General features: G+C 39.6%; 1 protein-coding gene across 1 annotated transcript in view; it reads left to right on the top strand.

Moving 5' to 3' along the window:
• The window catches only part of LOC127655231 (immunoglobulin superfamily member 3-like), a 189,667-nt gene that overhangs the window by 131,245 nt on the left and 45,069 nt on the right, over positions 1–13,353 (top strand). The window contains exons 4-5 of the mRNA XM_052142910.1: positions 1–357; positions 4,694–5,101. The exon at positions 1–357 is cut by the window's left edge and continues 30 nt beyond it. Of these exons, the coding sequence (XP_051998870.1) occupies positions 1–357; positions 4,694–5,101 (765 nt within the window). The remainder of the gene's footprint in view (positions 358–4,693; positions 5,102–13,353) is intronic.

Raw genomic sequence — 13,353 nt, 5'->3', positions numbered from 1 at the left:
AGCGCCGGGCCTACACGGCTGGTGAACCGCTGGAGCTCCGCTGCACCATTGATGCTCAGAATGTTCCAGAGCGCTTTTTCTCGGTGTCGTGGGTCTTCAGCAGCTCATCCGTAGCCGTGATAGGGCCCAGTGCTGTTCCCGTACTGGGAACTAACTACATGGAACGAGAGGCGGCTGGCCTCCTGACTGTGCGAAAAGAGAGCCCCTCCATCCACCTGCTCAAGCTGCAACGGTTACTGCCTGAAGATTCGGGAAAATACATCTGCAGAGTGACAGAGCGGGAAAAGACGCTAACCGGAGATTTCATCGACCGTAGCAAACGGTCCCGTAATGTTCAGATCACTGTAACCCCTCTCAGTAAGTATCTTAGTTCCTTATTATCTTTCTGCCTCAATGCTGATGTTCATCACCTAAAGTGGATTATTCTTATCTTGTTTACTTTATAACAAGCAGTTAGAAAGAGTTCAAAAATTGATGTAATGGAATTGTGCTGGCAGGAGGCTATTAAGGCTGTATGATAACTTATTCTTGCTAAATGTTTCTAAAGCACCAAGTAGTCTATTGAAGAGACAGTAAGAATAATGCCAAACAGGAGAGAGTGTTTGATTATTACCTAAGAAAATGTCCTCTTTCTTATATGGAGCATTGGAAAGACTGACTGAATATGATGTCGATCCAATAAAATCTCTAGGAGGAGGCCTGGAAATGGCAAAAACTGAGCAAAAATTGTAGAGATAAATAAAATGGCAGTATTGTTGAGTTTAGAGCATGGGTCCAAGAGACTTATTTGTAGGTCTTGGCATGTTACACATGTGTACCAAGATTCGTACATGTAGGTAAAACACAGCGCGAGGCACACAATATTGAAAGTTTGTAGGTGGCGCTATCGAGCCATTTTTCCACACCACATTCTGAATACATTCTCTATGTTTTTGAGTACAGTATATATTGTTGTCTTGTAGTTTAATTGATTATAATTTTGTGTAAATATATTTATTCAAATGCTATTTATGGCTACATCCATATTAATCTGGATCAATTTGAAAACAGCGTTTTCGTTTCTGAAACTCTTCATCCACACTGCCGTTTTCAAATGTTTGACAAAAGGTTTCTCATCTACGCTTGAAACATCTTAAAGGGGGGGACTTAAAGCCTTTAAAAATATTATTGAGAGCCACTCATAAATCCAAGACTATGAGGCATGAAATGAAAGTGCCGCTGCCTTCAGTGCTTCCTAAGTAGATCCCCAAGGTGGATGTGCTGTGCCCAGGCAAAAAAGCCACAGCTGGGCTCAAGGCGTTGATGAGAGCTAGATGAGGAATAGAAGGTTAATCAAAGGGTTGGTGAGCAACCATCTGTTCCACTTAAACCAGTCAAGCCTCTTTCAGCACAACTCCAGCAGGATGGACCCACTGTCTGCCTCAGTGAGTCCCATTCTCCCTTTCACAAGGTTGCCACAGTCGAGAAACACCTGAAAATATCATTGCTTTGTGTTTTTCAGGTCTGGAAAAGTCATTTGAAATCAGTAAAACTGTAATTCATGGAAAATATAATTTTTTCTACTGAAATTCTGCGAAATATTTTATTTGTCCAGATACTGCTATCGTTTGTAGAGTAAAACTTGCATACAAGCTGTAGTGATGTCCAATTTGTGAGTGAATTTTTCTTTTGAGTCTGTTCTTTTCAATCAGTCCAACAAAAGTCAGTCTTTATGAATTATTGCAGTTAATCAAAACGTTTTATCAAGTGATCTAAAATGACTGGAAGAGTCAAGGAAATGAATTGGTCAAAAAGTTTGGGAACCCTGCTGCCTTGATGTCCAACAGTCACTGGAGCAGAACTTGTGATCAGCAATGGCCTTTAAAGATCCAGTGCTTTAGAAAAATATTTCCCTATATCCTGGTGGATCTGCTTTTAGAGTGTTTGGAAGGATGTCAGGCAGTTCATCATTACATCCTTAAAGAACTTACATCATATAACCTCAATTCCAGCCCTCAAAGTCTACCCATGCCCTAAACTCAACACAAAGTCAGCCATTTAGATTTTCTTAAATTTTTGCAAAGTTTTTGCCATTTCCAGGCCTCATATTTTAACAAACTACTCCTAGAGATTTAATCAGATCTACTTAATATTTGGTTATTCTAATCTAAAGGCCTTTGCAATGCTAAATTGCGAAGCTTTTGAGTTTTCACTGCATGCCGTGGCCGTGACAGTCTAAAAAAGTTAGATGTATCGCCATGAAACAGGAACCTGTTATAACTCTTACATGCAATGTTCAATCTGCCTCAAACTTCACGTTTGATAATAGTCCCAGCCTGAATACATCTACATGGCAATATTCAGTTATAGTCATAGTGCCACCTACTGGCAACAGCCAGTTCCAGGCCTTGTACTCAAACTCATTAAATTTGCAAACATCTCAATAGTGGTGAAAATGTACATGTGATACTGGTTTTAGAATTAATTGTGGCAAAATGGCTCGATAGCGGCACTTACAAAATTTCAATGAAGCAGCCCTCATGCCATGTTTCACCTACATCTGAGACCATCAGTAGGCATATTTAGCATTTCAAAACATACAAAAAAGTCTCTTGGAGCCATATCCTAAACCCAACTGGAAGTCAGCCATTGTGATTTTTCTCTTTGATTTTTACTCCGTTTTTGCCATTTTCAGGCCTCGTGCTTTAACAAACTCCTCCTAGAGATTTAATAAGATCAACATCATATACGGTCAGTATAATCTAAAGGCCTTGGTGAAATTAAATTGTGACGCTTTTGAGTTTTCTTTGAACGCCGTGTCCGTGGCGGCCTGACAAATTTCTATGTTTCGCCATGAAACAGGAAGTTGTTATAACTTGAACAAAAAATGTCCAATCTGCTCCAAACTGTACATCCCGAGTCCCAGTCTGAACACTTCTACATGCCAATATTCAGATAATCATAGCGCCATCTACTGGCAACAGGAAATTATGCGTTTTATACTGTGATACACTCTTAACAACATTTAAGTGCTAAAACATTTTTTTTTAAATTGGAGTGACATTCCCCTGGCACAGCAGCCCCAATGTGCACCAGGGTACGAGGGGCCTGTTCATCTCTGCTTGTAGCTTTATTTTTTATTTTTTTTGCTTTTCTTATGCAAGAAATCAAAGCCTCTTGTTTTTTTACCCAACTGGTGAGAGTGGTTTCTTCTAAAGACGTTCTGCCATGCTGGGCTACAGCCTTTTTCTGAAAAGAGCCTAGCGTGACTCATGGGAAGGGTGCAAACTTTGGGTCTTTAAAGTCTCAATTTTTGTTTTATCACATACTGCTTTTAAAGGGTGTCGTTGTGTGCAGAAATCCCTGTTGAGAACTCTGGAGATGTCTACAAAGGCTTTGATCTGCACTCCTGCTTGCGAGGTCTCTCAGGCTCTAGAACTCTTGATCAGGAAGCTCTCGGCAAAGTCCTGCTGGTTTTAGGTCTTGGTTACTATTGAACGCAACAGTTTTAGCAATTAACATGTATATGTTTCAAGACAGACCTACCGTGAGCTTTGACTTTGTTTAGCGATGGTATATGCTTTTATAAAAGCCAAAAATCTATTGGATTTCAACTTCATTCGGATAAAAAAATTAAATACTTGTGAAATAGAGCCTGTCAGTCGTGACATCAATTTACAACATGGGAAATTGATATGCTGCTTCTGGATGTTCATGTGCACTGAAAATGACCCAATTCTGCTGAAATACTTATAAGCGTTCATCCCCGTCACACATTTCTGCATCAATTGAAATGTGAAACACATTTCCCTCTAGCGCTACTGCTAGCATGTTGCGCAAACAACCTCCAAAACCAGGAAGTAACTGCATTCACACACAATGGTGTGTTGAACTCGAAGGTTGCATTTTCACTCAAATTACATTTTTTGATTCTACTGATGGTTAGTTTTAGGGTTGGGCTTTGGGTTAGGGAGTAGGGTTAAAAAAACATACATTCCTGTTCACTCTATTACGTCATTTGCAACTAAAAAAAAACCTCACTTTTGGCGCCACTCTGGTGGTCTTATCGCCTCAACAATGCTTCTAGCTTCAGCCACTGGGGGCAGTGGTTAAAATTTTGGTAAGCACAGACTGATTTCAGCAGCAGAACTTTTGACCGCCTGTTACCGAATTCGACTTGTGATCAGTCTACAGTTTCTTGGCCAGCCTAGAGGGCTAATTCACCATGGCTCTCCTTGGGAATTTCTAATGGGTTTAAATAATAGCTATGTTGCATTTGAGTAAAATAAGGTTTATGCTTAAAATTACTTTCCTGTTTTTTAATTTAGCTTGAATTATGCACAGTCATACCTCAAATGTGAATTTTGAAACTGCATTTAAAAGCATTAAAAGTTGCTAGCATATTGCTGCGTAAGAAATACAGTAGTTTTCTGCTTAATTATGTGTCATTATTCAAGCATATAAATGGTTTATGTGGAGGAATGATGTTTAATTAATTAAACCATTTAATGAATTAAAGGGTTTGCATGAGTATTTGTTTAAAATTTCTGTTTCTTTTACAGATTGTAATGGGTGATGTTGCCCTTCAACTCTTTAAAAGCTAGTTTATTTTTACAGTATGCTGAATGGAGTCTCAACATTCTCATGAAAACTAATGTGACATCTCATATTCCCATAGAATGACCTCTCGTTTCTTTCTGTTTTTCTCTTATAGGGAGTAATATCACTGTATCTTTATCTAGTGAGTCTTCAGAGATTATGGAGGGAGAAACCATTCTGTTGACCTGCATTGTTAACAACACTCTGGGTCCCCTGTCTGTGACTTGGCAGTGGATGGATAAGGACGGGGCGGGTCCTGCAGTAGACTTGGCCTCTGTGGACCGCGACGGCACAGTCACACCTGGGTCCACCTTAAGGGAGCGCAGCAGCTATGGAGAGGTCCGGGTGGAGCGAGTTCGGCCAGACACATTCACCCTGTCCCTGCATAACGCCTTTCCCACAGATGACGGGATGTACCGCTGCAGTGCCATTGAGTGGTCACAGAGTGGGACTGCACCTGACTGGGTCTGGCAGCAGATTGGGGATGAAACCGCCATCAGAACCGTCACTGTAAAATCAGTTGGTAAGACTTCATAAACGTATCAATATCCCAGAGATCGAAGGCAACAGCCATACTTGGGTATGGGAAAAGTACCCATACTTTGGTGTCGAAGTTTAAAATTAAAGTAATGATATGAAAATATTTTTCATGTGTCGATATAGTACTAACTAACTCCATTCAATACAGGTGTAATGTCTGTCTGACAGATGGCTGCTTTTAAATACTCACGCGCATATTTACATGCAGGCAGTGTGAGCTGTGTGCTTATTAATTAATAGATTAATACTGAACTTTATATATAGAAGATTTAATAGGATATCATTTTTTGCTGTGGTACTGAAATTGGTATCAAGAATCATGAATTTCACCTGTAGCCTATTGGTGAATTATGCATTGTTCGGTCTTTTGTTGCTCTCACACTTTTGGCACGAATTTCTCACTGAAGGAGTTTTACAAGCGTCAGGGGGAAGGCAGGTGTAACCAATCAAATGAGGTTTTCCTTGACCAATTTACTCTGACCTGATTGGTTTAATGATTTGATAGACAGCATCTTCATATGGTTCAGTGTCGTTCCTCTAGTTATCTCTCCTTTCCTAAATATTAAACTGAAATATTAATGCATACACAATTTATTTATATTTACTAGTAATTATCATTGGCAAGGCATTTTGGTGAAAAGATGGATAAATGGATGTCAGAAGAATACACACCAAATTTACTTTGTGTTAATATGAAATTACAGATTCACAGCACATGAATTACACTTATGCAAAGCATTAAAGTATTGCTAATAATTTTTCTTACACTTGATTTACACCTTTATAAAACATTCTGTGTGCATGCAATTTATTTTTATGCTTGCAATTTGATTAACGCTTTCACAAATCTTACTCTGAGCATGCAAATCATTTAGGCACAATTTTAACTTCATAGAAACATGTATTCACTCAAGCATGGAGCAGAGTGGGAGTAGAATTAGCATGTATGCTCTATGTAAAGCTAACTCCCATCTGCATGCAGACAGTCAATAACCCATTAATGCTTGTTCTTACATAGCATCATGTACATGCATCCAGTGGAACTACTGCTGTCAGCTCTCCATCACGATCAATAAGCTGTGACTTCCCAGCCTGTTCTTTAACTGTCTGTGTAATAAGCACACATACACACACATGCTCTCGGACTGGGAAGAGAAGAAAGCCTTATAATAAATTGGCAGAGAAACAGGGATTGGCAATATACACTCAAAAATACATTGAGTGACAGCATTTGTTGCCAGATGAATAAGTAGGGTTCCTTAAGGATTTCTTTGAATATTATTTTGCATACTTCTCTCTCTGTGCTGTGTGTTTCTTATTCAGTAAAGTAAAATACTGCATGATTTTCATGACTGGTGGTTCTGTTAAAGGCTTCAGAAATGTACTGTATATTCTTCTGCTGGTGCAGACGAAATACCATACTAACACACTGTTACAGTGTTTTTCGAGATGCGCTATTCAATTACGTGTGAAGCAAGAAACACGACCAGTAGAGTCAAACTGACGAACAAATTACACTTATGATTCACCAGTTCTTTTTAACCATATGGACAGAGGTCCAGACCAATGCTGAAGCAGCTCATAGATGGCGCTGTCACGTGGCACCTGTTACTTTTGGCAGCGCTGTTCAGAACGGGCCAATCACAATCAAGTGTTACTGGAGGATTTAAAACATGTATGATTTATAGATACTGCTATGGCGGATTTAACAAGTATGAATCCTTTTAACTATCGGTTTTAATTCATAATTAGTCTCCAGAGTAAAACTAGGTGTAAAACGTTCTGAGATTTGAATGCAGATCAATGGAGGATTCAGGTTTGTGAGCAGTCTAGCGTACACTACAATTGCACATCAATTTTCGTCATGAATGAACCAAGAATTGTTACTGTGAGAATGTGTAGTTAAAGATGCACATTGAGATATGTTGTACTTGTAACAAGTGTTGTTTTATAAAAATAAAAGGCACCTGTACGAACCCTGAATAAAGGCGTGTGCACACTGTACGATTTATAATAGTCCTTTTGCGATTGTTGCTTGTCGGACTGTACAATATGAACGCATTGATATCGCCATGGCACACTTTGCAACGTTATGTCATACTGCACAACATACATACTGTCCCGATCATCCCGATCAGTGAAGGTGACTCACGTTATGGGAGTGTTGCGGAATAGAATCAAAATGCCGAAATTTTCCCACCATTGAGGAGCATTTTTTTTTCTCTCTCTGAAAGAGAACTGCTCCAGTACCACTCCATCACGAGCATAGGCTAACATTTACAAGACAGATGGATTTTGTCAAATAGGCCTATAAAAAGACCGCTTGATCACAAATACAGAAAAGTACAGATGTTGAGAATGAACGTGAGTGTGGGAGGTTGCCTGCAGTAATAATGATCTACAACAAGCAAATATTAATTGTGGAAATAAAGTTAAGTTAACCGAAAAATTACAAATTTCACCGTTCACATTGGAGAAAACAAAAAAGTTAGGTTATAGTACATCTTTCTCCTCTTTAAGATTAGTAACCTAGCGGCCACGCAAACTTTTGTAATGACATTGATTGTACTTCCTACACTTTCAGGATGAGCTTTGTTGGAGCATTGCATCAGCGTGAATCTCTGCGTTACCTCTTAAATGTGACCTTGAAGCAGGTGTGTTGAAGTAGTCACTTTGTTCAAGTAGAATGTTCCCATGGGCATGTGCTGTGTACTATTAGGACTGTATGTACACATGTCTACATGTGGGCATACAATAGGATGTGTTCATGTCCTCTTGGCCTGTCTTGTGTTAAGCTGTTACAGGTGTGTTGGTGGTGCTGAATAAAAATTGCACTGTTGTGTTTTCCAACATTGAGTCCAGGTGACCGTGTGTGGATGAAGAATCAGAACTGGGTGTGAAGCAGGGCCCAGTTTGTGGTGTTATTGTGTAGAGAGAGAGAGAGAGAGAGAGAGAGAGAGAGCATCTTAACATGCTTATTAGTGACTGGCAGTGGTGTGGGTGCTGACTGGCTGGAAGCCACCCTGTAGCACTGGAATCGTTTGGCTGGGTTACAGATGACACTCGGAGATGAGCCTAGAAAAATAGACAGCAATTTTACCACATTTATTTTTTGCAATGACAAGGAAAGCGGTTACAACTCCCAGTACATTAATTGGATGGCAGATAAATATAAATGTTCTAGGTTTAATGGTAGATTTTTTTTAGAGCAGCACAATGTGTGAGATGATTATGCATTCTTTGTGGGGGGTGTTTTAAAAAAAAAAAAATGTATTCAACCCAGCAGAAGTTTGCAGACTGAGCAATAAAGGACTTGGTTATTCCCTAAATTCCTGTGTTTGAGAGTGAGGACTGTGTGTATTGTCTTGCAGTGCTTAATGCACACTCAACAAAGACACTAAACCATTACAGAACAGTGCCCCTACACCCCTGTGGTGCAAGAAGAGGGTCCCCTCATTATTTTGCTTAGCAATGGGTATCTAGATGTAGCCTTTGCCCAGTCAACTGCTTTCTTGTTATGCAGTGACAGAATTTTTAAGCGAAATTCTACAATCTTTGCTGTCGAGCCACTTCCATGTCTTTGTTGTCACTGTTAATGTTTATGGTTAATATCTCCAGTCTTTGTAATAGACATGCCATAGTGGTAGCACATTGCGTGGTATAGTACACCTGTTGGGACTCAGTTTTTAATCCAGATCAATAGACCTCTATACACAACTATATCAGATTTTATATGTATTCAATGCCAGGCAACCTGATTACATAAAATAAGCAGACCTAGGAAAAATGTATTTAATATTGTAAAATGTGTTAAACTGAGCTGAGAGTGTTTACACCACTGAAAATGACCTATCCGAAGTATTCCATCGCTTACAATTATTTTCGTACTTTTTTACCCATGCTGTGCTATGATAAACTACTATACTGTAAAGGGGTTAAAGGGAAAGGAGGCGAGAACCGGCTTGACAATATAAATAATATTTGAATTATAAACTTAACCAAAAGACAAACACACACAGGTGTCGGACAGCTGTCCTTAAATATCTCTCTCTCTCTCTCTCTCTCTCTCTCTCTCTCTCTCTCTCTCTCTCTCTCTCTCTCTGTCTGTCCCACTGCAGTCTCCATTCGGCCTTTATCCCTCGATTAGCTTTATTAGCCTGATTAGGAGCCGGGTGTGTGGAATCACAACCCGGCCCCGCCCCCCACCCTGCCACATTCCTCCCTCGTTCTCTCAGGCTGGGGAGCCCACGGCATGACGTACACCCCCCCTTTCCCTGGGGAGGGGCGTGCCTTCTGCCCCATCTGATGGCTGGCAAAAATGTGGCACCTACACACCGTAATGGCGATCATGCCAAATTAAGAAAACATTTTAAAAAAGAGAGGGAAAGGCCAACACAGAGCGGCTGTGGGAGAGAGAGAGAGAGAAAAAAAAACACTTACTTGCCGGTTCTCCTATACGGCATAGCTTGGTCCTCGGCCACTCCTCCAACCTCCAATGGACGACAGCCTCTCTGAGGCTTGATTAGCCTGATTAGGGGCCGGGTTTGTTGAATCATGACCCGGCCCCACTCTCGACCCTGCCACTCATATGATTTAGCATAAGCAGAACACATCAGGAATATTTTAAGAAATACAAACACTATTGTAACAAAAAGAGGACAGTACCAAAGTAAACAGGCAGGTCTAGAGGGCTCATTCATGACATGTAAAGGCAACCAGAGGTCAGGGCTGAGTGAAGCTTTCCTCACTTGACAGCCTGCGAGATTTGAAATGGGTGCGTGCCACATGTTTCTCTGAACATGCCTGTGTGTCTGGAATAATCAAACACACATAAGCTCTGGCTGTCTGGCAGTGGCTAGACAAAACAAAACAAACTGAACTATAAAATGTACCATTACAAAGTAAACTTTGGCAAAACTTAATATTCAGAAATTAAGCATCTTCCAAACAATCCAAGAGAGGTCTCCACATGGCTTGAAATCAGTGCCCTACACAAATATTGGCTCTCTTGGAAAATATGAGCAGGCTCATAACAGGCTGTGGAAACATATATTTTTAGTTTTTCCTCTTGGTCTTTTATTTAAAATATTCACACATCTAACCTTTAATTGAAGTAAAAAGACTAACTAAATAAATTAAACATGTGCTACAATAAATGGCACCCTTAAAAAAATTATTATGTGTAAAATCTTAATTATATTACCATATATATTGTACCTTTCTAAGTTTACCTAGGAAGTTAGGAAGACTTAAGTGCAAAGCTATGACTTCCTGACTATCACTGGGGAGCAAGTATGAGGTGACACATAGGCCAAAATCCTTTACAGTAATGATGTGCAACAAAAGGTTGCTAAGGCCTTTGCTCTCCAAACGCGAATGTTTGGTGCAATTTCCCACTGCGATCAACATTTTGAATCGAAACAATAGATTAATAGTGGATTGTTAGTTTAGCCGGTACTACGTTCCTGTGTGTGCTGACATGACATAATGATGCAAGGATGAATGTTATAAGCCAGCGATTTAGCGCCAAATTGAACCCGACAGCTCAAAATACAAATAATTTTTATAGGCTTACAGTAGTGAATCAGTGTAAGATAAGAACATTATTTTGAACACTGATTGTTTATGTACTCAATCAATAATGCCAATTTGTTCATTTTTAACCAAAAAATATTGGTATCATGGTCTCCATAATGTACCAGCAGATATTACATCAACACCCGACTGCCAAGAAGCTTAAACTGGGTCGTGGTTGAATCTTACAGTATCCAAAACACACCTCAAAATCAACACCAAATGGTTAACTGATCAAGAATCAGGGTTTTGCCATAGCCATCCCAGTTCCCTGATAAAACCATAAAGAAAACCTATAGTATGAGCTGAAGAGACAAGTCCACAAGTGTAGACATCGGAAATTGATCTGGAGAGATTCTGTATAAAGGAATGTTCTCAGATCACTTGCTATATGTTCTCCAACCTCATTAAACATTATTAGAGAAGACTCAGAGATGTTAATTATTTTATTTTAACCCTTTAAGCTCGATTGGGGCCATATTAAATGTTAATAATTACGGTCTTGGCCAACACAAAATGGGTATTGTTTTAAAGCTTAGGAGCTCTCATTTACAATGCACATCCTGTAGGCATTATAACCAAAACTGAACAAGTGTTTTTAAAATTTGCAGTCAAATTAGCAGGGTCAATTTTGATAATTTATTTTTAAAAAAACAATGGCACTGTACATATTATTGTAATTAGTGAAACATCAAACTCATAAAATAGATATGTCTTGTGTTATCAGAAAGCTCTCGAAGAGTAGACTACAACCAGCCTATTTGTTTTACTCAGACAAAAATATAGCGAGTAATACCTACGTATATGTCTTTGACATACATGTTTCATGTGAACTGGTGTTGCTCATATGACGCTTTTTTGCTTATAACTTCAAGATACATAAACAGATCATGAAATATCACATGCCATTACTTAATGGAGACAGTTATCTTGAAAATCGAGCCCACACTCAAAGTAATCGGATGCATAGATCATTAGCTAACCCACATGAAGCGCAATGAGCACACAGCATCTGGCATCTTGCTATCTGGCTACAAACACGCTAACTTTTCTAGATCATATAAAGTCATTGAAAATGCTGTAGCATCATGGAATGCTAAACCAATCAGATTGGATTCAGATTGCTCCATCCAGTGGTGATGGTCCTCTGTATTTGAGCAGAAAGTCATGTGATCAATCACGCCAATTACATATGGCCACCAGGAGATGGCGCAAGTACGTGATGCACACTCAATGATGAATCAAATGGCACAGAATGAAACTCGTTCTGTGAAATCTCATTACTAAAATCATGTTTTCTTTAAAATTATATCAAACACTTGACCCTTTTTTTTTATAAGCCTTTAATTTTGGGTATGCCACTGAAATAGGAAATCTTTAAAAACACCCTCAGAGCTTAGAGGATTAATTAAAGGTTAGATATTTCTGAATATTTCCAATGAAAGACCAAAATGATTATTAGAAAATACATTTTTCCTCTGCCTGTTTTGCTCTGATTTACCAAAGGTGGCAATATTTGTGGAGAGCACTGTATACATTTACATTCAGTAATTTAGCAGACCTTTTTATCCAAAGCGACTTGCAATAAGCGATTTGTCATATAAAAGTCAACAATATCTGCAGTATCGCACTGCTAAGTTGAGTAGCTAGAGTAGTAGAGAAGCTAGCGCAGAATAAAGAGACAGACAAGGAAAGTTTTTTTTATTTTGATTAAATAAATATAAAGTGCCATTAGTGTGGACTTGTTAAGTGCTCACAGAATAGATGTGTTTTCTGCTGTATGGTGAATGTTGAGATGGTTTCACCAGATCGGGTAGAACAGAAAAAGTGAATGATAGTGAAATGGACTTTGTACCTCATTGCGATGAGTCCACTAGGTGACACTCGTTCATTGGTCCATCTGCAGTGGCTTAACTGTGCTAGCTGGGAGACCTGTCAACAGAACATTGTAGCGGTCCAGTCTTAAAATGATTATTGCTTGAACCAGGAACTCTGCATCATATTCAGACAGGAAAGGTCACATTTTCCTGATGTTGTAAAGCACAAACCTGCAAGATTAAGCTTGTCATCAACCACCACTCCCAGGTTCCAGGCTATCCTTGTTGGTGTTAGTGCAGTTGAACCAAAATAGTGAAGAATCTGCCTCTAAAGAATGACTCAAATCATCCAAGCCCAGTTCCTGTGATGCCTAGGTCAGAGCGGGTGGCCAGAAGGTTGAATGAATTCATTTTATATGTATATAGCTGTTGGTGGAGAGTAGAGAGTACAATTATATAGCCAGTTCAGGGATGCAGATTATTAGGAGCCCATGACTGATAAGGGCTAATGGGGGGATTTTGGTCAGGACACCGGAGTTATACCCCTACTCTTTTGCGAGAAGTGCCCTGGGATTTTTGTGACCATAGAGAGTCAGGACCTTGGTTTAAAGTCTCATTTTGAGAGATTTGTTGATGATGTGTGTGAGTGCAGGCAAGATGAATGGAGAGAAAGGATTGTATAAGATGGGATGGGATAGGGTTAAGGGGACAGATGGTAGAAAGAAGCACTTTGGAGACCTCTGTCTCAGAGAGAGGAGAGAAACCTAGTAGGGTAGGGGCATGGGTAGAGAGCGAGTGTGGGTATGTAGTGTAGAGAACTGGCTGCTAATGGTCCCTATATTCT

This window comes from Xyrauchen texanus, chromosome 14 (genome assembly GCF_025860055.1).
Source record: "Xyrauchen texanus isolate HMW12.3.18 chromosome 14, RBS_HiC_50CHRs, whole genome shotgun sequence".
NCBI classification, from domain to species: domain Eukaryota; kingdom Metazoa; phylum Chordata; class Actinopteri; order Cypriniformes; family Catostomidae; genus Xyrauchen; species Xyrauchen texanus.
The sequence above is the reverse complement of the archived record's forward strand: the minus strand, read 5'-3'. Positions and strand labels throughout refer to the sequence as shown.